This window comes from Argiope bruennichi, chromosome 3, assembly GCF_947563725.1.
Source record: "Argiope bruennichi chromosome 3, qqArgBrue1.1, whole genome shotgun sequence".
NCBI lineage: Eukaryota > Metazoa > Arthropoda > Arachnida > Araneae > Araneidae > Argiope > Argiope bruennichi.
In genome coordinates, this window is record NC_079153.1 from 57,046,853 (window position 1) to 57,073,289 (window position 26,437).

General features: G+C 27.9%; 1 protein-coding gene across 2 annotated transcripts in view; it reads right to left on the reverse strand.

The window, feature by feature from the left end:
• LOC129963673 (metabotropic glutamate receptor-like) overlaps nucleotides 1-26,437 on the reverse strand; it is a 183,017-nt gene that overhangs the window by 30,605 nt on the left and 125,975 nt on the right. For both annotated transcript variants that reach the window (XM_056078170.1, XM_056078169.1), the window contains exon 4: nucleotides 1,150-2,204. In XM_056078170.1, coding sequence (XP_055934145.1) covers nucleotides 1,150-2,204 — 1,055 coding nt within the window. The remainder of the gene's footprint in view (nucleotides 1-1,149; nucleotides 2,205-26,437) is intronic.

The following is a 26,437-nucleotide window of genomic DNA, read 5'->3' on the forward strand; positions in this document are numbered from 1 at the left end:
ACTTACCAAGTGTATGATATATTAATAAGTGTTCAATAATGTTTCCTTTTCTTACTGAATACTTTTAAAATCAAGCAATTTTTTATGATAAGAAGTTTTCATCCTTTCATTCTTTTTCCGTAATTTCTTTCAATCTATTCTGATTTGATTATGAAGAATTTTCTTTTTCAGATTGTTTGCTTTCACCTGAGAGATATACTTAAATTTTGTTATATAGTGATAAATTCTTGCTAAATTTTCTTTTAAACTATCTTCTTAACTTCAGTTGAAACTTTTTATTGAAAAAACAATTCTAAATGAGCTGGTAAGTTTACTTTTTACTTTATCTTTTATTAAAGGATTTAAAGAACTAATTCGGTAGTTTCTTTTCCATCTTATTAAGTAGTTTATTTATTTTTGCTGAAACTATTATATTGTTCTGTATTATTTGAAGTATTTAATACTAAATACAAAATTATCCTTATTTTTGAAATTATATTTTACAGAAGTCGTATTATAAAAGTGTCATATTCTATGGACTTTGTTCATGGGACTGAAGCAAGGAAAAGAAATCTGAATTTAATGAACAAAAGGAATCTTCAAGTGAAATATTTATAATATACTAAGAAAATGGATTATATGAAAATTTGCAATGAAGATGAATGCATTTTTATGAAAAATGGAATATTAAAATGAAATATTTATATAATTAAAACACACACACACACACACACACACACACACACACACACACACACACACACACACACACACACACACACACACACACACACACACACACACACACACACACACACACACACACACACACACACACATTATAGAAATTGGTTATTTATTGTAGATTTAGAATTAGAAAATTGGTTATTTATTGTAGATTTAGAATTAGAAAATTGGTTATTTATTGTAGATTTAGAATTAGAAAATTGGTTATTTATTGTAGATTAGACATTAAAGAATTAGATTTTTTAATTTTTAAAATAAAGAATGAATATTTAAAATTTTGAAGAATTTAGAATTAGTTTCTTGTAATGATGAATTTTTCAAATATTCGTAAGAATCATAGTTAAAAGTAAAGAATGAAATACAAAATATATGCATAAAGCCTTCTTATATATATATTATTCAGTAAAACAAGCATTTTCTTACCTCAAAAGAGTTCCCTGTTCCAAAATAAATTGGTACAAAAGCTAACCATATAATACACGTGGTATACATGGTGAATCCTATAAACTTTGATTCATTAAAATTTTCCGGTATCTTCCTAGTCTTGACAGCGTAGACAGTGCAGATGGTGATCAGGAGCATGTTGTAGATGAGCGACAGCAGGAAAGAGGAGTCCCGGATACTGCACTTGAGAATGACCTGGTTCCTCTTCCCGTCCGGATAGTACTGCCGGGTACCGGGAGGTTCCAGCAAGAACCAGACTGCCGTTCCTATCACCTGGACGGATATCAGCACCGAGGCGATGGCCAGTTGTGATTTGGGACTGATGAAGCTGGGTCGACGTGCCGATCGTCGAGCGCTTTCGAAGATCCTCGAAATGCGATTGGTCTTGGTGAGCAAGGATGAGTAGATGATGGCGAACGAGAACCCGATGCCAAACCTTTGCAGGCCACAGATGATGCGCGTCGGTTTGGCGAGCATCACGAAAGTCATTATATAGCATAACGTGATTCCCGTCAGCAGAAGATAACTGAGCTCACGACCGGCCGCTTTGACAATGGGTGTGTCATTGTTGCGGAAGAATACCACCATCACCCAGAAGGTAAGCAAGATGCCGAATGTGGCGATGGCCATTGGCACGATGGCGAATAACGAGTCCCATCTCATATGCTGCTGGTCAAGGTCGTAGCAGCTCTGCTTGTGCGGGTAAGGCCACCTACCATGACCGCAGTCCATGCATGTGAACTCGTCGACAACGTACTCCCAGGGATGACACTTGTGACAGATCCAACAACAGACGTCACCAGATTGGGTTATCTTCACCTCGCCTATTCCGCAAGGTTCGGAGCAGATGGATGAAGTCAACCTGCCTGAAGGCCACTTGACGTCGTTCAGATCCATGTGCAAGCCATCGAACCACTTACCAACTACTTTGTAATGGTAAGCACTAGAGTTATCGTCCCTTTGGTAGTTGTAAATCGTATATCGACCGAGGCCATCACCTTGTCGGTCGAATTTCACCTGATTGCCAGCAAGATCTAGAAAAAAATGACTTTGATTAGTTTCACATAGAGGCGATAATAGAAATATATAAAATAAATAATTCAGTTAAATAAATGAATTTTATTACAAGCTTATATATTTAAAAGAATTATTTGCTTGACTTTTTTAGCTGGTAATTTTTGGTTAGAATAGAAGTTTTTTTTTCTTCTAAATTCTTGCTCCATGAAAAATATAGCTAATTAGTGATCTGAACATAAAAATGTATTCATTCCATCATATTGCTTGATTTATTAGATATCTCATTAAAAAATTATCTTTTCTGAATCATTTAAATCTATTAATTAGAAGTATCATTAAACCTGTTCTTCAGCTTTTCTTGATTCATTTATATTTGTATCCGATTTTAAAAATTCATCAAGAATATTTTTTATTCCATTTAATGAACTCAGTGAGTACAATTTATATTCTTGCAATTTATAATTGGACTTGCCTCTACACAAGCATAGATAATTTGTAATTATGAATTCGCTATATATAGAATAGTATTTTTACTTTTCGTTATAAAATAACTCCATAGAACAAAACCTGTTATGAAGAATTAACCTTCCTTGCAGCAATGAAAATATGATAACATTTTTATTCGCTTTATATCAGATTCTTACATCGGTATTTGATATATTATTCAAGAGATATACATTGTTGTTTACTTAGTGATTAGATTGTAATAGAAGAAATGATATTTAAGTGGAGAAACTTGTAATATAAATGAGTAGTTGTAATGCTGGCATAGAAAATCGATCTGCTCATATACAAATATTGCATATGAGCAAGTAAAAATATATCAAAAAATGGATACATTTTTTGTTTATATGTGACACAAATTACGTTATTCTTTTAACAAATACGATAGGAGCTAACTTATAAGCTATTTTTGAATTTTTTTGTTTTGTTTTGTAACTTTAATGCATTGCTAGTGAAGAATTTTTTTCATCTCTGATTCAGATATTAAGACATCATCTTTGTAATTGTATGTAAAGATCAGTAATTTAAAGTAATTTTTAAATAATTTCAGTACGAAAAAGCAAATGTCAACAATACTGAAATATTAAGTCCCACTTATGACTTACACAAATTTTTTAATATATTATATATTCTTATTTTTTGTTCATTCCTTAACACTGGTAAAAAAATATCTAAATGATCTTTGAATCGAAATATTTCCTTATTATTAGAAATTTCATAATTCAGTTTCAACTTCCTTCTGTCATTTTTAAACTAACCGTCACTATTTTTTCGATATTTGAATTCAGATTTTTGTAATAGCTAAATCTATCTCTAAAATTATATACAGATATTTTGATTTGTTAAAGCATGCATAGATAATTTTGTAAACGAATAAAGTTGAAAAAGTAACCTCAGTATTGCTTGATATTGGCAATTTTATTATATTTAATTTTTTGCTAATGACTATATACAGTTTTATTCCTCTTTAACATGGATTAAACTATAAGTTAAATGAGGTATTGTTGAACTTTAGAGTTGGGAAAAAAATCAAGTTATTCTCCAAATACAGTACATGACTTTTAGTTACTTTTTAAAGAAGAGTAAACTGACTAATTTATAAGTTCAAAAATCTATTGTTTATTAACAATGTATTATATTAACAATTAACAATTAAATATTAAAAATTGTTCAAAAGCCTTTATACGCTTATTTTTGTTCTTTATCGCTCATTTCCAAAATTTCTTTCTTTTCAAAGGATAATTAGGCATTTCCTGTAATTTATAATGAGTTTAAAGCTATCAATGCCTTTTTATATCAAGAAATGTTTATAGTTAATATAGTGAGAAATAACATTGAGGGCATCATAATTTGAATATTTGGCTTAAAAATTACTATAATCTGTTCAAAACAATTTGAACAATTCATTCATATTTCTCATAATATTCTATTATATTATGTTTTTGAATATTTAGTTTATTACTAGTCTTTTTCAATTTAAGGCAAGTTCTAAGTTAGCATTAGATACTTCACTCTTAAATTTATAATTAGATCAATTCTTGTTTGAAAACAACTCTTCACATCACTACATGGATCCGCAAATACTAAGAAAATAATATGAAAAATGTGTCTTGCTGTAAGAGATAATGTTGATTTCAGATCAGAATAAGGTTTTTAGAAAAACAAACGAATTAAAATTAGATAAAAACACGCTATCGTTATTATGTTAAAATTCGATTATTTATTCTTATCAAAAATCTGGTAATCGAAAGAGACGCATAAAAGCACCAAGCACTGATAAAAATATTAAAGGAAAATTGAAATTTTAATTACAATAAGAATACATTTTAATTTTTAATAAATTTTGAAAATATTTTTCTTATGATATTCCTTATAATTTAATTTCTTGTCATATTGTTTTCAAAGCATTAGGTTTGGTTTCAATAAGAATGTTTTGATCAAAAAGATAATATTCTGTCTATTAAGATCCAAATAAAATCACGTTTTCAAAATTTTTTTGAATTTGATTAGTTTTGGCCCTTTTCTGTGATTTAAAGTTTATTATTATAAAATTTATCGATCCTTGTTATTATTTCTCAAATTTTATCACCAGGTGATGCTCCTAACTATAGAATTTTATTCAAGTTAAGGGATAGCTGATGAAATTATCAAAATGTTACATTACAATCTGGAACGGATATTAAATATTAAGAAATCTAGTTTTACAAACATAACATTAGATAAATATTGTATGTAAAAGTATTCGAATTTCAAGTTTTAACAATAAATTAAACACCAGTTTCTTAACTGATACATAAATGTATGTATTTATTATTGAAAACTATTTTTGAAGGCAAAAAAGAATAGGTTGCATAATAGAAAAATTCTAATCACTATTTTACAAAGAGCTAAATGTAATGAAAATTATTCTTCATTTTTAAATTAAAATATACTTAATTAATGAAAAGATATTAATAATAGTTGAAAATAATTTTCTTAAAGATCTATATCTCTAAGAAAAATCTAATTTAGATAGCAAATGTTAATTTTAAGAACATGAAAAAAAAAGTCATTTAGTAAAGTACAGAAAAATTACAATATCTGATGAAAAGGATTTTCTATTTATCCAATGTAATTATCTTAACAATGAAAATACTTTCGAAAGAATTAAAAATTTGGAAGAATAGTCAGAAAAAATCATTTAGAGATTATAAATTTAAATGAACTTCACGAGAAAAATGTTACTCCATTTTTAACTAATATATTTTAAGCATAATTAATATTAATAAAAAGAATTAACTAAATGTTACTTTTATGACCTTAAATGCAAGATAATGGGAGGAAATAAACTCAAAACACATTTGAAGTTAATGATATTTAACGAATTATTTTTTGAAAATAATAATATTCGATCATGGAATAAAAATATCATCATCATCAACAACAACAGCAACAAAAATGATAACAAGAAAGTATCTTTCATTATTCTTAATGCAAATTCTTTGTAATATCTTATGAAATATTACATTCGTTTAAACTTGTTTAATCAGTCATATCCTTGAAATTGTTTTTTTCTTGCTGTCAAGCGCTTACCAAGATTTTATTAAAAAAAAAAAAATGAAGAAATGTGGGGATTTTCGAATTTCTTATCTTCAGTAGAAAATTAGTTTTGAATTTTTAATAACCATTACATTCTGTTTATTTGATAAATATTTAAATAAAAACTTCTTGTCGCATTTAATTTTAAATGAAATTCCTTAAAAAATATCTTATGTTTTACACATAAAAAGCAAAAAGAACTATTCTTTTAATCCTCTGATTCATTCATATATTCTCACCATCAAACTTGGAAATGGAATGGAAGATAAAAAAGCTTTTTCCGTTAAAATATCACCAAATTCTCACACAAAATATCAAAAATAAAACTATTTACTTCCCCATTTTATGATCTTTTTCCATTTGGATAATTATTAATGATCACAAAAAGCTAATTTTAACTTCATTATTCAATATGATATATCGTTCACAAAAATTCCTGTAATCGGAAAACCATTATTTTGCTTCATACCGTTAATGAAAAGAAAAGGAATATTTCACTCATTAATACTTAGTTTTTATTAAAAAAATACCCTTTTTTTGTCAGAGAAATTCATTATTAACTTCTCAGCTAATCTATGTTATGAAGCAAAGATAGCAATTATTTAAAGATCTTTTTTTTGATGTGGCATTGTGTAAAGTGATGATTTCTCTTTTAGTGGAAAAGAAATCTGGCATGATGGCATTGTAAATAAACGCATGTGTGATGAAAGCATCGCATAATTAATTTTCACTTTTTGAATAAAAGTAATAATCTTTATAAAAATCTTTGCGACATTAATGCTTTGATGCATTTACAGTAAAAACTCGAAAAAATTCTTACAATTTATTTCCTTGTGTTATATTTATGTGCTAGTTTATAAACTGCTGAATTATTAAAACAACTCTCTATAATGGTTCAAGTCAAAGATAATTACCCAAATATATTTGATGATAGTAATTTTTTAAAATAAATTTTCATTAATGTAATAAAAATAGATTTTTCATTTTTTAAAAATTATTTGTTAAATTTTAGTCCTACTATTTTGTGAATTTTTAGAACTACAACAGTTCCTTCTTATACATACTATTTTATATTGCAATTAATTTATAAATGCCAAATTTGGACGTCGTTTCCTCTTGGGCTGCAACTAAAAGTTTTTTTTAAGTTTAATTATTAAAATTTAATGCAGTATTTTATCGTTTTTACTCAATAATACAATATATCATTTTATATAAACCCTTTTTATGCTCCCTTTTTATTAATGAAGAAATATGGCTTATGAAAGATTTTACTACAATCTCATATTTCTTTAGTTTTAATAATTTTTTCAAAATGATTTTAAACATACTTTTTAACAACTTTTTTCTTTTCTATAAATCTAAATCATCAAAATTTCATGATTTTTAATACCCAATATGAATATAATTGCAACTTTCTTGAGATCAGAAAAAATAAATATTAGATTTTTCAGTTTGTCATTAACTAACGCTTTGAGTTACCAATATTTTGAATGATGTTATCAGACGTATTTATTGGGAAAATTACGAGACGTAAAAGCCGATGCACAATTTTTCCTGATACTATCAAGAAAAACGAAGACAAGACATAAAATATTATCATTCTACGACATTTTGGGCTAGAGGAGCGAATCTCTTTTTTTTGTGCGTGTTATTTAGACTTCAAATTTTGCGTTTGTTGTATACTTATTGCTTATACTTTTCTTTTCCCTTTATTAACATTTGGTATTTGTTTTTTTTATGTCTAAAATATATTTTATACTTTTATATTTCATGCTTATTTGTTTTTTTATATCTTTTCTCTTCTAAACCCACACTCACGCACTCATATTCGAAATTCGACCCTTTGGTCTGTTACTTGAATAAAATTAGTTTGCTTTTATGTATTTTTTTTAGTATATGCTATGATCTGAGTTATGGAGCTTTTGTTTTATAATACCTTCTCATTACATAATATAGCATATAAATTCATTTACTTAATGTGTTTGTAGGTACATTTGTTTTATATATTTTTATAAAGCTTTCAAATGTGCCTGTACTTTTTCACTTGAAACACCCTACACAATTTACCAATAATTCTTTATTTCTGCAAGCCTTGTATTTTACTTGTAGGTACCGAAGGAATTTTTTTTTTCCGAAATCCCCAACAAACATGTGATTAAATGTTTCCTTAAATTTTATCGTGCGTATTCCTATTTCAATAGACATACTATGTCCTTGAAACGATGTTGCACAGATCACACACAAAAAAAGGAGCTATTTAGTCCAAGAACTTCCTTTGGAGACAGTTTCATTTAATTGTGGAGGAAACGACTGGGCGTAGTCGTTAGACACTAGAATAAAAATAAAGTTCCTTCTTAGTCTTCTAATTTTAGGTTTGTAAGACTCATTAACCGAATTCCAACCTTTCAACGTTCTCCTAGGGTGCATCGATTTAATGTTGCATATGTCCTTGGGCATAATTAAAAACATTTTAAATAATGTGGAAACTTCCTAACTTGTGATGAAAAATATTTAAGATGGTGTTCATTTTTTTAATGCAACAGAATTAATCCCGTTTTTAAGAAAATATTTAACTAGATACTTTTAAAGAAAACATTGATAAAATATGTTATCTAAAATAGCAGTGTACAAAGTTGAAATGATGTTTGGTATGGCATTTCCTTGTTTAATATTAGATAGAAAACATAACTTTAGATTAGCTTTGGAGCTAATTTAAAAATATGCTAAGAATTAATTCTTAATTATTCAGATGGACGCCGATACATTTTTTAGGTGTGAAAACAAAATCATTTAGACCATTAATGGAATGAATAGAAATTAGTTAGCTAAAAGAGAATGAAATTATTCTTAAATCAATTTTCTTCAGTTTTTTTCTCATTTTCACGAAGTTAATGACAGATATTCCCATACTACATAAAGAGCCCCCATACCTTCCTATTCTAAAGACATCAAATTGTTTCATCTCTTGCTACTGTTTCTTGTACCATATAAGATGAACCAAGTCACATACTGAATTTCCTTAAAATAGCTTATAATTTTCTGTTTCATTGTCATTAGAAAATAAAAATAAGAGGATTTTTAATGAAATCGAAACAATCAGCTAAAACAAATTTTCGCTTTGTGGAATTGAGAGTTATTCTTTTCAAGAAAAGAGAAAATGGCGAAATGAAATCAGGTTTGATTTTCCGCTTTTTAATACATTTGTTACGATCGCGTTTCAGATTTATATTACTTTTCTCACTCTTAAAATGTAGCTTTCTCACGCTCTTTCCAAAATCAATTCATTGATTTACGATACTTGCCGCTGTCCACTCAGAGAGAGTGCTTATCAGGGAACTAAAGTTGCTTTTCGAATGCGTTTGAAAATTTAGAAAAGATGATTCTCTCATGAAGTAATATCATTTCTGTCAAAAATGGGAAACAACAGTTATGTTACTGAATTATTCTCACCGAGGTAAATGTGCTTTGAGTCTTTTATAAAAATAATAAAAGAGTACCCGGTTTTTTATATAAATAATAAAGAATGCAAAAGATAGAAAAAGAACTAACGTTTCATAAATAACATTGTTTTTAGATTGAATTAATCATCAACTAAATGTAATTTCTGATGAATTAATTATGAATTAATGTAATTACTGAATGAAATTCAGTGACTGAAATAATATGCATTTCTGTCGAATTATTATATTAATTGCTGGAAATGATCTTCCCGAAACTTTCTTGCATACTATCTAATAAAGGTACCCCCCCCTCCCCTCCTTCGCATAAAATGGATCTTGGGTAAGGCCGAGAATATTTTACATTGCATTGGTGAACGACAGTCACGAAATTTAGATCTTTGGCGTGAATCTAGTACTTTTCCTGAGTCTATCTCGAGAATATGTACTTTCAGCGCCATTTTGCCTCATTATTCTATCTGACACCAAAATTTGTCACAAATCTGCAACTTGTAGTCACAAGATAACGCACCGAATTTTATAGATTTGAGTCATTCCGTTTATTAGTTATTGCGTTTACGTGCATGCGAAAGAACAGGCTTATAAGCATTCAACTTTTGACTAATCTGTTTTCACATTTGATTGAAATCTAACAGATATTATATCGGAATGTCCAATTTCATCCGCTTAGCTTTTGTCGCATTATCGTTATCATGTTAACATATATTCGGACAACTGTACTTTTGATATGACTTCATATGATTTTTTTTTGCAATGTCAGCGACGACATATAGAAAATTATATTTATAGTTGATACAGTAACAAACATATTCCATTTGCTTTTTTTGATAGAAATAGAATCATATTTTCAATTTACGTGACAAAGTAGATTAAAAAAATATTTTTCAAAAACTTTTAAGAAAGACATGCGATTTCGATAAATGTAATAAATTAAATGATTCTTTATGCTTATAGTTTGTTCTTTAACTATTTCTTGAAGTTCCTTAAATCTCGAAATCCCCCCCCCCCAAATAAAGGTCTCACGTTTGTTAAATTAGTATAAAACTATCACAAAATGATACACTTTCATACAATTATTATTAACCAATAATTATTGCTATTAAATAACAGATTATTGTGTCTGTTTCATATCTGTTTTTTCAAAATGTTTATTATTTAATATTTAAAATGCACGATACCCAGAGGATTTATCAGTGTTTGAATAACTTGATCTTATTTTTTGACTCGGTAAAAATTCTCTTTCAATAAAATTTTCTAAACGAACTAGAAAAATTCTATTTTAAGTTAGTATTCACAAGATTAATTAATTCCTTCTAAGATCATCCAAAATATACTTACCATCCAATTCAGCAATATTTAGAATCCAAGTTAAGCTTTTTTTAACATATCTCATTAAAGTCACTAATTAGAGTTTTTAATAACTTCAGAAACCACATAAAATATCTTCACATATTTTCCGATCTTCCGTTTCATATCTCCAAACATGAATGAATGCCAAGATTTTTTTTTAACTAATGATTAAATAAGCATATTAATTTTTTATTACATTATAAATAAATTTTCTTAAAGTTCTCTAATTCTCAATACATCTTTATATATCATTACTGCAAATGTATATCTCTTTAAAGGGTTCAACAGCAATCATGACGCTAGAGAATTTCACCAATTCTTGACGTAGAGTTGCAGAATTTCCGATTTTGTCATCAATAGAAAATGCAAGATATCTTCTACTACGCCCTTATTTGACCAGAAGGTACACTCCGAAATGCGTTTCTAATGGCAACGGTCATCTTCGCGAGAATGGACTTCGGTCAAGCAAGGATTTGCAGATCAAGCAGTGCCGTCACAGATCATTAACATAATATGTAATCAGCGGCAGCTTTTAACCCTTAACTTAAATGTTTGCTGCATTTCTGTTTGATGAAAGGCTCCGACAAGGGGTTAGGTATCTGGCACGCTGTTGCCGAATCTTACGTTTCTGACACTCGGATTAGTAGAATAACGTTTGTTTGTTTAAGGAGATTTGCAATGGAAACATCCTTATTCAGTATTCGTTTTGAAAGTAGTGTTTATTTATTGAAGTTTGGCTGACTTTTCTCAAATACTTTGCTAGTTAATAGGCAGAAAAGGTTAAAGTGACTTTCAATGTTTTAAAACAATTATATTTTTGTAATTCGAAAATTTTGCAATATATATTTGGCTAGTTTTCCGGAAATATTAGTTATATTTAATTATAATTAAGCTTGTTTGATGATTTGTTTGAAAATTTGTTTGATATAATCAAATGGTTTAGGCTTATAGAAAACCAAATTCTTAGAGAACAATTTACTTTGATTTAGAGACATTTCATATGGCACAGATTTACTTGTAGGGTAAGGATGCTCACTTTGGAGCGATTAGTTTGAAATTCTAATTAAAAATTAAGCGAAACTTTGATGATTTCTACAATAATTCCCGAAAATATTACTGCACAAATTGATTTTTATATCATTTTAGAATTCTAAAAGTGGTATTTTAATAATGCCCTTCCTAAATTTTGATATTTTTAAAAATATTTTTTATCGTTAAAATAAAATTCAAACAATTTTAATTTTTCATTAGATGTTTAATAGTATGATATTTTTATAGTAATGAAATCCACAAAAAATCGATTTTGTTTATTTTCCACGCACTTTAGAATGTAATTTTATGCGAAGAATTGTTTTCATTTAGAATATAGGTTGTTCGTCAGTTTCATTTCTAATGGCATCATGATGTATATTGGCATATTATGACGTATGAACTTGACGGCATTAGGAGAATTCGTGTACTCAATTAAATGAGCATTAATGACATAACTAGTTACATTAAAATAATGTCTTTAATATACATCAAAATTTCAATTTTAAAAAAAATATTTTTAAATACTCTTTTGAAATAATATTGAACATCAAGTTTTAAATTAGAGATGTTATTCAACGCAAGAAATATTTTTTTCCCCAGTATGCGAGCTGATAGATAATGTAACTAGTATAACAAAGAATTAATTAATCACGAGCAAGAGTTTTGATATTAGTCATTATTTGAGCATGTATGTACAAATCATTTAATTTTTTAAAATACTAATTCCTGGAATGATCATTTTTTGAGAATAAATTTTACTCGTTTAAGAGATACGAAAATTAGGAATAGTAAAAGAGAACATGTTAAGGCCTTTTTGAGAGAAAAAAAAATTCCTTTGCTCGCATGAAAATTTACGATCCTCAAGAAAACGAATGAATTCCGAAAAATTTAAGATTTTATAATTCGAGTTTTATCTTCTATTTATAAAATAAAAAAGATAGAGATATAAAGAAATAATAACAATAAAAAATTTACTTTGATGATAAAAGAAAATATTCAGCTACTGCATATGTGTATCTGAGACAAACTTCTTGAATAAATATTTGTTTTTTTTCCGCACAATAAAGCAATAAAAGTGTTTGTTAAGGCTTCCTCAAACATCGTTATCTTTACGACGAAAGAAGTTTAGAAACATATTTCGCTTGCAATCTGTCTTTCTTTATTTCTTCAAAACTTTATGAAGAGAGAAATTTTAAATGCATAACATGTCTTAAAGTAAACAGTAACAAAAAGAAAAAAAAACTATCGGATGGTTCCACTTTTCGTTTAAAATAAGTTCCTGGAAGAGATTCTCATTTTATTAGAAGTAAACATGTAGATATGAACAATTTTTTTAATATTTTTTTTTATGAAATGCAACCGAGAAAAGTACATATTTGATGAAACATTCCAAAAGCAAAAGAATTTAATATTAAAATTAGATATTGGTCTTGCATGGTCTTTTAATCTTTTTTCTGTTCTGCGTCGATCTGCTGCGTATTGATATGATTAGATTTATGCTTTCTTTTCAGTTTTCATGAAATTTATGAAGTTTCTTTTTGATGTGTAGGATCTACTCTGTGCATGATTTATATATTTTTGAAATCTGAATAAATGTTTCTTATGAAAATTTAAAAACAAGTACAAACGTTCATGAGTTAAAAATTGCATTTAAAGAGAAAGGATTGTTCTAAAAACAAAAGATATAGGTAATATTACTCAGTGTTGCGAAATTGATGATGCAGTAAAACTTTACCTAGAATGATTTTACATATAAATGTTATCTTAATTTTTTCTATTTATTTTACTGTGCCTTCGGGACTGGAGGGTTCTAGGTTTGATACCCGATTCTACCGAAGAACAACCATGCAAGAAGGTCTAGTGCACGTCACACCAGTCGTTAACAAATTGTAGTCATTGCTGGTATAGCGCAAAAATAGTTGGTTTGGGGGAGATAGATCAAGTGTTACCCTTGTGAATTGACATCGGTTTAAATTAAGAGATTCTCCCCGAAACAATCCCAGTATAGTTTCAGAAAGGAAATGTAAATGTAACTAAACTTAATTATACATACGTTTATAATTTTAAACCATATTCAATGCATATTTTTCATAGATTCCTGTAACCAAGTTTGACTTAAGCACAAAGTTTAATATGCGTGTTCTCTAAATGACCAATTACTGCAATCAAAGTAATCAAAAATAATATTCATTTCAATAATATTTGAAAATATTAGAGGCATAAAATCTATAATAAGGATGTAAAATGAGTAAAATACTCAATTCTATATTGTCTATTTCATTTTGTGATGTCTGTAAGCAATCATTTTCTTATAGTAATTATCATTTCGGCTAATAAAATTTATTAAAACTCAAAGCCGAATATTTACTGGAAATACGAAACGAGACAAGCAGATGACAAAAATAAATAAATAAATGACTAATGATAAAGTATACTTTGCCCTGTGTGCTATTCTTTGTTTAGTATTAACTCTTTCATTCTATATTTTTACTCATTTTACTTATAGACTATCCAGAAAGGAAATGAAAATAACTCTTTAAAATAAAGAGTTAATTCGTCTACCAATTAATTTCCCTGAAAAAAAATGTACTGCGCATAATTAAACTTGTTCTTATATATTAACTATTTTCGATAACGTCAAGCCATTTTATTATGATTGTTTTACAAGTGATAAAAAAGTAAAAAGAATAAAAAAAATATATAAAAAATAATGCAAAAATTGAAATTTGATTCAAATGTAATATACAATCAGATAGAAACAGAAATGAATTTTTCAGCCGTAGAATATTTTCAAACCAATAATTAAAATTCTTTCTATGTGAAATATCCAGTAAGACTGGTTTATCGTTTATTCTCTATTCAATATGATATTTAAAATATATTATTTATATTTGACTCCTAAAAGTTAAAGGAAATTGTTCATAAGGAACAAAAGAAAATATTATAATTTTAAGATTGTGATACAAATATTATAATAAAATGATCAAAATTAGTGAATTTACCAGAAAAAAAATTCAAAGAAATTTTAATATGATAATTTTTTTCAATTAGTAATCAATTCTATGCTTAATTCATCTTTGTGTTTTTATTACACCAAAAATTACTCACTTTATTATAAATACATTTCACTAAAATAATCGTTTGATAATAATAACTGATGGATTAATATAGGTGGGATAGACATCGCTTCTCCTTGAATTAAATTTGTTTGTTAGTTTATTTTACAAACATTTCTTTTGCATTCATTATATTTTCAAGTAAATGGTTACGCAGGATTAGAATTCATAGTTTCAATACAAATAAAATGAATAATAATAAAAAGAATTTGTTCTTATAAAGAAATGCAATTCATTGAGATTGTAGGTTGAAAAGAGTTAAAGATTGACAAAATGATACATAAAAAAAATTTGTTTTATAACATAAAAACTGTTAAGACATTTAAGTAAAAGGGAATGCAATTTTTGTTGGTAACATATTAATTTTTTACATTTTGTTTATTTGTATTAAGCTTACCGTATAAATGATGTTGGCATTGCACAATTCGAGTAACACTTTTTGAATTTATATTTGTATTTTTTGTAATGACTCCAAGTTGTGCTTGATGGGCAAGATACAATAATGCATTTTTTGTATGTATAAAAAAAGGCGAAGCTATTTTCCAAAAGGGGGTTGTTACAATGTTTGTTTACATCCCAAGCGAGCCGTTTGTAAAATCCCTCGTATTCTCCGCGAAACTTTAGAATTGAAGTTTTGCCTTTTTGAGTACAAAAAGAATGGTTGGTATGGTTTAATATTGATAAAACAGAATTATTTAAAACTCCTGGTAAAAGTGAAGGAAAAATATTATTAAAAAAATTAAACCATTAAAATGAAGATAAAATTTATGATTAGACTAAAAGTGCGAATGATAATGTTAGAAAGAGTAATGAAAAGAAAATTATTTAAAATTCAAAAGATTCAGTGAGATTTCTGAATATAATAAATATCTTACTACTACATTAAAAGATTCTAACTCATTTAAGGTTCTATAGTATCATCCTCTTTTCATTGCATAATTATCTGCTAATCATCATATATTAATTACATAGAAGAAAGGATACTTGTTTGAAGATAGACAAAAAATCTGGATAAGATAATGAAATAAATAAGCATTAAATTATATAAATTATATAAATGTGTCATTATTACAATTTAGTAGACTGTGTATAAGATAATGTTTTTCATTCACTATCTCGAATATTCATATTCTTATTGTATCTCTCTTTATAATTGATTTATTGTTGCCCGTTAAATGATTTAGTTCAAATTTAAAAGAAGGCATTGTTACCGTTGATTATGAATTTTTCTTTGGCTTATTTTTATTCCTTTAATTTTTATTACTCATAACATCATATTTTTTATGTGCTTTTACATATTTTTTGTGCTCTTCACATATTTTTTTACAGTCATAAAACAAACAATCATAATATTATTAGACTATCATTATTCTGAGATGAATGCCAGTAAAAACATTAAAATGATGATTCAATCCAATGAGACAATTCAAGAACAGCTAGTGGAGAGTTTGCATAAGAAAAGTCACATGTAGTAGTAACTACTATTTAATGTCCAAGTTATAAGCCACAATCTATCAATGTTTGAACAGAGACGTGTATTAAAATTTCTTATTTATTTTATATTCATTTTTGCATCTCTATGCATTTATGACGAAGACTTTAGACCAGTTCCTGGCAAATGTGCGGGTTGTTGACTTAAAGCTGAGTTAAAGGTAAAATTAAAGGTAAATTTTTTGAGACAATAAAATTTCAACAAATATGGCGTAGGTTTTCGAAATTACCAGTTTTCATCATTTCAACAGTATCAAGAAAATATAAAAGAGAATTTAAGTATAATAAAAGAGAATTTAGAAAGCAAAGGATTTAAAAATATTAATGAATTTAGAAAATGGATTAAAATGGATTAAATTAAAAATATTATATTAACAATTTTTATGGAAGTAAATGTATTTAACCATTTAACTGTTTTTGACGAGTATACTCGTCATAAAAAAAAGAACAACATTTTGCGTTATGACGAGTTTATTCGTCAGGAGTAATAAGTAGTAACAATTTGCCGCTTGAACTACAATTTTAATAAAAACTCAAATATCTTCGTAAATTACAAGATATTTAAAGCATTTTGAGGTAAAGTCGAAATCAAAGAAACAGATAAAAGATTATTATGCGTTGTATCATGCTCTAACAGAAAATTAAAATCATAATTTAATTTTTTTATGTTTCTTTTCGTTCATATGAAAAATATATGTTAGTTAAAGTAAATAAATAAATTTGATTATTGAAATAAAAAAAAATAAAAGTAATTTCATTACAACATAATTTTATATTATATATACTCTGTGTTTGACGAGTATATCCGTCATCGTATAGTGAAACGAGTATACTCGTCATCGTATAGCGAGACGAGTATACTCGTCATCGCTAAATTTTTGCGACACAATTTAGATACGCATTTTCTGAAGAGTTCGAAACAGTTAAAAATTGTTTACATACTATAGTATAGATCTTAAAACCTAATTTAGATTTAATCTTTTTGCAAATTTCTGCATGTTTGCCGACAGACGCAAATCAATATCTTTCGTTAGCGACAGTCAGCAAATGAAAGATGGACAGTGTTATAATTTTGATAAAGACAGAAATTTTAAACAAACGAAATAATGTGATTTTACCATCTATTATTTATTACCACTTATTATGCAGGGTGGCCATAAAATAATTTTCCATCTGCAGTTAAAATGAATGAGCGAGATGAAACCACATTTCATATACAGACTTTAGAAAGCATGGAAAAATAAATTCCAAAAAAAAAAAAAAATTGGCACCAGAAGTTGTTGGTAGAGGAAACACTGGTACTGTGGGAGTACAGTTATGAATAAATTCATGAAACTCACAGAAAATAATTTTTTTATTCACCAATATTAGGGTCCCCTGGACGCCGTGCAACATTTTCAATATTCTGACCTTTCCTGCATACAATATATTGCATACGGTGTATGACGTTCTCTACTGCTGAGTGTAAACTGTCAGTTTCGATGTTCATGACAGCCTGTCTTATGTTCTGTTTCAAAACATGCAGGTTTGCTTAAAAGCAGCCACTGCATTATACTAGCAAGTGTAGAACAGTTTTGCCAGTAAACCTTGCTGAGGTAAGGTAAGGCCTGTATTAAGCACACATCAACAGTCAATCCCGAACAAGTCAAGAATACCTCAATAGTCAAGAACGAGTTGCTAGCAGATCGTTTGCTCGTCCCCTTTTACAAGGAATGCATGACACTGCTAGGAATTTTGCATAGTCTATTTCGATATGCAAATTTTCTCGTTCGTATGTGATAGCAGAGTCAATATTTCCGCTATTGGCAACTTTTAGTACTAATTTTTTTTCTTTTGTGGATTTTATCTTTTCATGCCTTCCACAGTCTGTATATGAAATTTGGTTTTATTTCGTTTATTCGTTTTAGTTACAGAAGCCTCCTAACAGGGACAGTTATTTGATAGCCACCCTGTATATATTTAAATACTAATGTCTTTAAATTATCTATTGCTTTATCTCATGCAATCATGATTTAGCATATCATGAACTGTTTTCTTCGAAAATGCTAATAAAATGCATTTTATTTAATTTATTATCAGCATTGATTCATCTTTCTTAATACCAATATAGAGATTTAAATAGTCCAAATGGTCAGAATTGTCAAAATTTTATGTTCTCTTCGAAATGTTGAATTCAACGAATTCTTGCAAATGATACAATAGCAATTTAAAGATCACTATTCGAATCAACTCTCTTTATGGCTTAGCTATTAAGATGCTTCAGCTATAAAAATTCTTAATGGCCTATTTGTTCTTTTAGTGCCTAAAATAGACCATTCTCTGGTATCGATTAAGCTTGAAGGAGAAATCTATATCGAAGTTCGCATCTTCGGAGCAAATGGGTCATGAATTCTCTGCAGGTAATGGCTGTGGTTCGTGCTTACTTCGAGAAGACAAAGGTATTTTCAATTAGATTAAAGTTCTTTATGGATTACTCTCATTACCAAGGTAACTGTTCCGCAGTTACGAAGAAAAGCAGAGTGTTATCTATTAAGGAAATTTTCCTAATTTAGAGACAAAATAACAATAACTAATCATTCAAATACGCTTCTACAGCACTGATACTTTTCATTAGGATTAGGGATTCATTTTGAAAGTGCTAGCTTTATTTGTCGCATAGATTTAGTCTATCTTTGATATAAATTTGGTAAGATTTATGAATTACAATTGACTGGTGAAACGTGAGTCAGTTGTGACTTTGACGAAGATTATGAGTCAGTAATAAAAGTTGATAGGTGATGCTGGGAATTAAAAGGTTACGTAGGAAATAATTCATGGTAACGCTTTTATTGTTTTAATAATTTAAGTTAGAATCTATCGTGACTATCTGACGCCCAGTACCACACATGGTATATGTATTTTAGAGACATTTTCCTGACTTACTGAAGCCTAAATTCGGCAACTAACTATAAATATATTCAAAAGAATATGTATGGAATTTCATTGATGTTAGTCCCTACGTTTATGAATTATTACGTTTACAGAAATATGAAAATACAGATAGACTGATGGTCAACCCTTTGACAGATTTGGTTTAAAATTTGATCAGAATCAGAATTACCACTATCAGTCATTGTTTGGCTTAAAATTTAATAAGATTCATTTTGTATGTGTTAGCCTTCATTTGTTACATATATTATCTCCTTGATATATATATATATATATATATATATATATATATATATATATATATATATATATATATATATATATATATATATATTATACCTCCTTGATATAAATTGGTAAGATTTATGAATTACCAGTGACTGGTGAATCTTGCTTTACAGAGTTATAAAGTTAAATATATACCCTGCTATAATGCATTTATCTACGAAAAAGTTGAAGAAAGAGTAACCCCTTTAATTTCTATATTTATCTATTAAAATTTTTTTTATGCTTTGTATGAAATCTGTGATTTGATAAATGAGCGTTATATACTTGTTAATTAAATGTATGATGGTCACCACTGCATCTTTAATAATCTTTGATTATCGTCATATCATTATATATGACGTATAAAGTAATTAATTAAAGTTATAATTATTAATAAAGTTGTAAAAAGCAATAATTAATTGTTGTTACAGTTAACATAACAACATAAGATTAACCCTTTTAAAAATTTTGAAACGCCATATTCATCAAAAAATTAAGTTAAAATAACAATTATTAGGATCAATTTACATTATTTTAGGATTTTTTTAGCTTGTTTGCTTAGGAATCGAACTCTAATTTAAATACTTTGCATTTTCAATTTCTATTATTTTCCTTTTCTATAAAAGTAAATAATTTTAATTTAAATTAACTTTTCAGTTATAAACGAGCACAGAAACAGAGCAAATTATTTTTTAAAACTTTTAATCTTTAACTATTGAGATATGATGACTCTTATCCCCAGTGAATACTTAATGGATACAAGCATTTTTAAAATAATTAACGTTAATGGATAACGACATCTGCGCTTTGGTAAGATAAATTTTTTTTTCATTTTGTAGTCATTCTTTTAAAGAGGCAATGGACCATAATTAAGAGAGTTATATTTTATTAAAGTGGAACCTAATACCATTAATTAATTACCAGCTTTCTGTAGTAGGTAGCAGCTTGCAGGTTATTATTGAATAAAAAAACTTGACATCAAGTTTATGTTGGAAGAGGAAATTGAATTCAGCCAATCTTTTAATTATTCTATGAAATTATTTTTTGACAAGTATAGAGGATATTGATCAAAGAGTGTTATAAATTTTCTAAATTACATAATGAAGTTTATAATGCTCAAAAGTATTTTATAAATAGTTTGCAATTTATCGCAATTCAAATTCAAATTAATAGGCTTTAATCACTTCATAAAATTAATGAAGTTTGTTTTTATTTGATATTCCAAATAATTGTATCATAAATTAATATTTCCCTAGCAAAGAAAGAATATTTCAATTTTTAATGTAACTTTTTTCCATACTCTAATTAACATGAGGAAGAATAGAGATACTACAAATTTATTCTGAGAATGATCGATTTTGTGAGTTAAAATTTCCCATTTTTGCACTAGTGTAATATAACAAAGTGTACAGTAGACTATCCTCTTTAAACCAGTTTGTAACTTTTAAAACTATTTACATGTTTGAATGTAAAATTTAATCACTAAATATGTAGTCACTGATATCCGGTCCCTCACCTTATAAGGTCATGTGACTCATCTTAAAATGTGGTGTACTGAAAAAAATTTCATTTTAATATCTAGGATGTTACCATGTCCTATTACGGAACTCGTATACGTCGAATTTGGGTAAAATAATAATAATAATAATAATAATATTTTTATTGTAATTGCAAATGAGGGATGCACTGAACTTTTCTTCTTAGCAGAAGATTGATGGAGCTGTACATACATAACGAGACTTATTTTAATTAAACGAAAATGTCATTTAATTATTCTGTGTTCACTTTCCTAGGTGCCTACATATAATACTAAATCACTTTGCTTGTATATATTTTAACTGATAGTGTTACGCCTATTTGATTACAGACGACTTTTATTATTATTTTCCCTTTCATGATTTTCGATTGGTTTAAAACTGCTAATTATCATTGTAGTTATTACTGAATTAAATATTTTATTCATCTTTTTCTCAGACCTTTTACTTATTTTTTCTTGCTTTTCTTTATTTTAATTTTGCTTGAAATTTGTTCCAATCCATTCTTACATCTGTGTGTACACAAAAAAATTGCTATATATATATATATATAGGATACACAAAAAAGGAATTTAACTGACTTAATTGTCTATTATGTTATAAATTAAAGTTGGTGAAATGGGACTTATATGAACCTCAAAAATTTTAGTATGATTAATGCCGAAGGAGTTTAGAATATTAAAATATTGTTAAAAATCTGTAATTTTGCTACCCGTCACGAATAGTGTCATCGTGGGAAAAAACCTGTAAAACCGTTGTAAGATCTGACCTGCGCGTGCTGAGCTTGACGACCATTTGGCTAGTTTGGCGACTAAATGGATCATACTGGAAAGTTCGAGAAGTTTCACGATCCATCCAGTAGGAACCAAGATACACTCAGATACGCCCTGATTGGTCTGGAAGATTCTAGCCCCGCCTCCCGGAACTATAAAAGACAGGCACTCTGAAGCTGCGGAGAAGTCGTGTCTATCGTCGGAAGTCGTGTGTGAGAGTAATCGGAGTCGCCGAGAAGTAACAAGATTGGAGAGGATTAGACAGCAAGCAAGCAAGGTGCTGAACTAGAGATTAAATGCGCTGCGTCATTACGATTGATTGGCGGTATTTGTAGTAGAAAAAAATTTTGTAACAATATTTACAAATATTTTAATATATAATGACATCCACTTTAATTTTGATGCAGGGTTATGGATATCTTTATTTTTATCATCATTGATTCATTAGTACATAACTATCCAAGTTCTAATAATCAGTTTCTGCTATTCAGTAGTGTATTGGAGGTAACTGGATAGTCATTATGATTTTTTTTATACTAAATCAATTTTTTTAAGAGAACATAAATTTAAACCTTTTAGTAATAATCCTTAAAATTGTCATTATAAGGATAAAATCCCATTCTCCTTGAATAAAGTAGTATTCTAAGTGTAAAAGTTTTTACTATATTGAACATCCTCTTCCTTCAACTAATAATCTTACTGTTGTCTCCTAGGCTTAACTTATACAGTGTTGCTAGTACGAGGATTGAAATTTCACTTTATTCAAATTAGAAAAAAAATTCAAAGGGTATATTTAGAAGTCCCGTATTCTCACTAACTCTATCTTATAATACCAAATACATTTTTTTAAGAGACTGAGGCCTGACCAGAAGCACCATCATCTGTGATTAACATCTAGCCTTTCATCTCACAACCTCGAATTCCATTGCTTTGATTTTTATTTATTTATTTATTAATATTATCCTTTTAAATGCTATTTACTTAAAATGCTATTTACTTTTTGTTTAAGCAAAAGTATTTCAGTTTGGAACAAGAACCATTTCTCCAACTTGAAATTAAGCTTCAAACCCGAATCCACAATACGCTGCATTTCATATTCATTCAAATTTGAATTCTTTGGTCATAACAGAATTCTTGAATCCACTTTGATATCACGCGAGTATTAAGACGTTTCGAAATTCCAGCGAAAATATTTATTTATAGTTGTGTGTTTTTCCCAAGAAGAGAGGAATTTTACTCTTAAACCGGAGCGAACTCCCGCGAGGAAAAATGTTTTGAATCTTGAGAAAGGTTTAATTGAAAGTCTTAAGTCATGTCTTATCATCTCGTCCCCAGGGATGATGGCTTGTTTACTCCTTCATTGAGTTTTCCTTTCTTCCTCTAAGCCACCTGCGATAAGAATTGATAACTTTAAGCTATTCAATAAACATAAGCCCTCTGGACTGAAAAATGTGCGAAATAATTAAAGATTCAATGCCTTTGCTGGATTTGTATTATTTGGAGAAGTTGTTGGTGTGGATAAAGATAATATTTCAGAAAAAGTATTTAAACCTTTTTTTTAAAAGCAATATTGAAAGAAAGGAGTAAAAATTACAAGAATAATAGCAAAACATGTTATTTTATTATCATTTTTTATTTTTATTGAATGCGCATATAGTTAGCTTTTCCAAAGATCTGGATTATAATTTATGGTATGCTTTAATTCAATACTTTATGAACTTTAAATCTTTTATCGGTAAAATGATGGGAAATTTAATCTTGATAAGAATTGATAACTTTAAGCTATTCAATAAACATAAGCCCTCTGGGCTGAAAAATGTGCGAAATAATTAAAGATTCAATGCCTTTGCTGGATTTGTATTATTTGGAGAAGTTGTTGGTGTGGATAAAGATAATATTTCAGAAAAAGTATTTAAACCTTTTTTTTTAAAAGAAATATTGAAAGAAAGGATTAAAAATTACAAGAATAATAGCAAAACATGTTATTTTATTATCATTTTTTATTTTTATTGAATGCGCATATAGTTAGCTTTTTCAAAGATCTGGATTATAATTTATGGTATGCTTTAATTCAATACTTTATGAACTTTAAATCTTTTATCGGTAAAACGATGGGAAATTTAATCTTGATAAGAATTGATAACTTTAAGCTATTCAATAAACATAAGCCCTCTGGGCTGAAAAATGTGCGAAATAATTAAAGATTCAATGCCTTTGCTGGATTTGTATTATTTGGAGAAGTTGTTGGTGTGGATAAAGATAATATTTCAGAAAAAGTATTTAAACCTTTTTTTTAAAAGCAATATTGAAAGAAAGGAGTAAAAATTACAAGAATAATAGCAAAACATGTTATTTTATTATCATTTTTTATTTTTATTGAATGCGCATATAGTTAGCTTTTCCAAAGATCTGGATTATAATTTATGGTATGCTTTAATTCAATACTTTATGAACTTTAAGTCTTTTATCGGTAAAACGATGGGTAATTTAATCTTGATTTATTAAAATTTATGTATTATTTATTAATCAACACTATGCAATATGTCCCTGTATTTGATTCTTTTCATGCTGATCTGGAGGGCATTATTGTTATGGATAACATTACTATTAAAACTTATTCAGCTGATATTTAGAATTGTCTTAATACATTGTAAAATCCATTGGGTGCAGTCCCATTAAAAAAGAGAGTTCTGGATTATCATCACTGATTTCCCTAAATATTAAAAAATTTTTTCTCACCAATGAATTTCGGTGTTTTATGAAATTCATTGGTGAGAGCTCCTAGCAGTTGAGAGCTTGAAGACATCGAAAGAGACAATATGTGAAACAGCCATCTTAGATGTCTTTTCTTTGACCACAGATAAAGTAGTTTTTTTTTATTTTCTTCACTGTACCGGATTCTACCTCAAAAAAGTTGTTGCAAGATATATTATATCTTTGCTAAATTATGTAGTCTCAAAGATTTGTTCTAGGTATTTTTGTCCAAACGAAATAAGAACCATCACAATGACATATCCATTAGTAGTTATACATAGACAAATAACTGCTTTAGATATTGGATGAAAAATAATTTTCAGATTGGCCATGGATGTTGCATAAAAAAAAATGGTTTTTAAGTTTAAGTTCATTGGTACAAGTTCCTGTCAAAGTGTGTGCTTTTTTAAGATGTTAAAAATAGTGAACGTTTATGATTATTCTGCATATTAAAAATACCTTGATTCTTGCCATTTGTATCAATATTAATTTTGTGGCCTAGTTTCAGAAAGGTAAAAGCTAGGTTCCTCTGTTTTAATGGCTAAGCTATGTATAAACCTGTTGACAAGAAAATCACTTAATGAGGTGTCAAGTTATTACATGGTCGTTATGACTCGTTAAACACCTCATCCTAGAAATGATTCATGCTCCAAGAAAAGAATTCAGGTTTGAAAATAATCTTAACAAATATATCTTCTGACATCCAACAAATTATTTGGCAAGTAGATAAATACAATGTGACATTGTCACGAAGGCTTAGTGACGGAAGAATATATTCATAATTGGAAGAAAGTCTTTTTTATATGTGTTAGAAATAATATATTATGTCTGAGTTATTTCTAAATTAGAATTCATTTAGAAACAATTTATGTTATAATATGAAGGACCATGAAAGTATGATTTTGAAATTTGATGTATTCGTACTAATGTTCCTGTCCGATCAGAAATATTAATATATTAAGAAATATTATTCTGATATATGGTCAGATAAAAAAAATCACGCATTATATGTATATTTATATGCATTGTATGTATGTAAAAATATGCATTATATATACGTAAAAACATATATGTACGTAAAAACGTGCATTATTTGCATTATGTATATATAATGCATGTTTGATGAACGGCATCCTACTACACGTTTTCTTTATCACAATTAAACGGAATTTTAAAAATACAATGAATTAGTATGGTTACAAAAATTAGGAATTAGTATGGTTACTTAATTAGGTTATGGAACTTAATTAGGAATTCGTATGATTACAAAAATTCACGAAAGTTCGTGTATGTTTGAGTACATGCATGATTCAATGAAACATGTGTTTGAAAAATAAATGCATGGAATATTGAGCAAATTTCCGAAACATCAAAAATACACTATACCATTATAAAGGTATCTCGTTCTTGATATTATTTTCATTATGTGACTGATCATGCGTGTCTATAATATAAAGTTTCGCGCAGTTTATTTCTTCACGTTAAAATGGATTTTTACTTCTTTTTCAAGTAAAGTTTCTCTACTTTTTTGTTTTTTTTATTAGGCCTTGGCATGTGATACAGCAAGCAAGGATTAGTGGCACACAAAGCAAAGTTTCTTCTTCGTCTCATTTGTTTTATTTTGTCTTAAAGATAGACCTGAAGCACGACTTTGCTGTCTTCATAAGATCTAAACACACCTAACCCTCTGAACTAGACACTATTTGACCCAAACGTTGAAATGTTTAAAATGCAGTTATATGTACACTTATAAGCTTATGAAGATGGAAATAGGTCATGAAAACATCGAAGAAAAAAAAGAATTATTTAAATCATTAATTTATAATTGGAAAGATTCTACCTTCTATAAAATATTAAATCATGTTTTATGACAACCGGTATATAGTTTTCCGAACCAAAAATAGTTTTCAAATTCATTTGCAATAATAATGTGACTAACAACCACAAATCGGTATTTTCTTTTA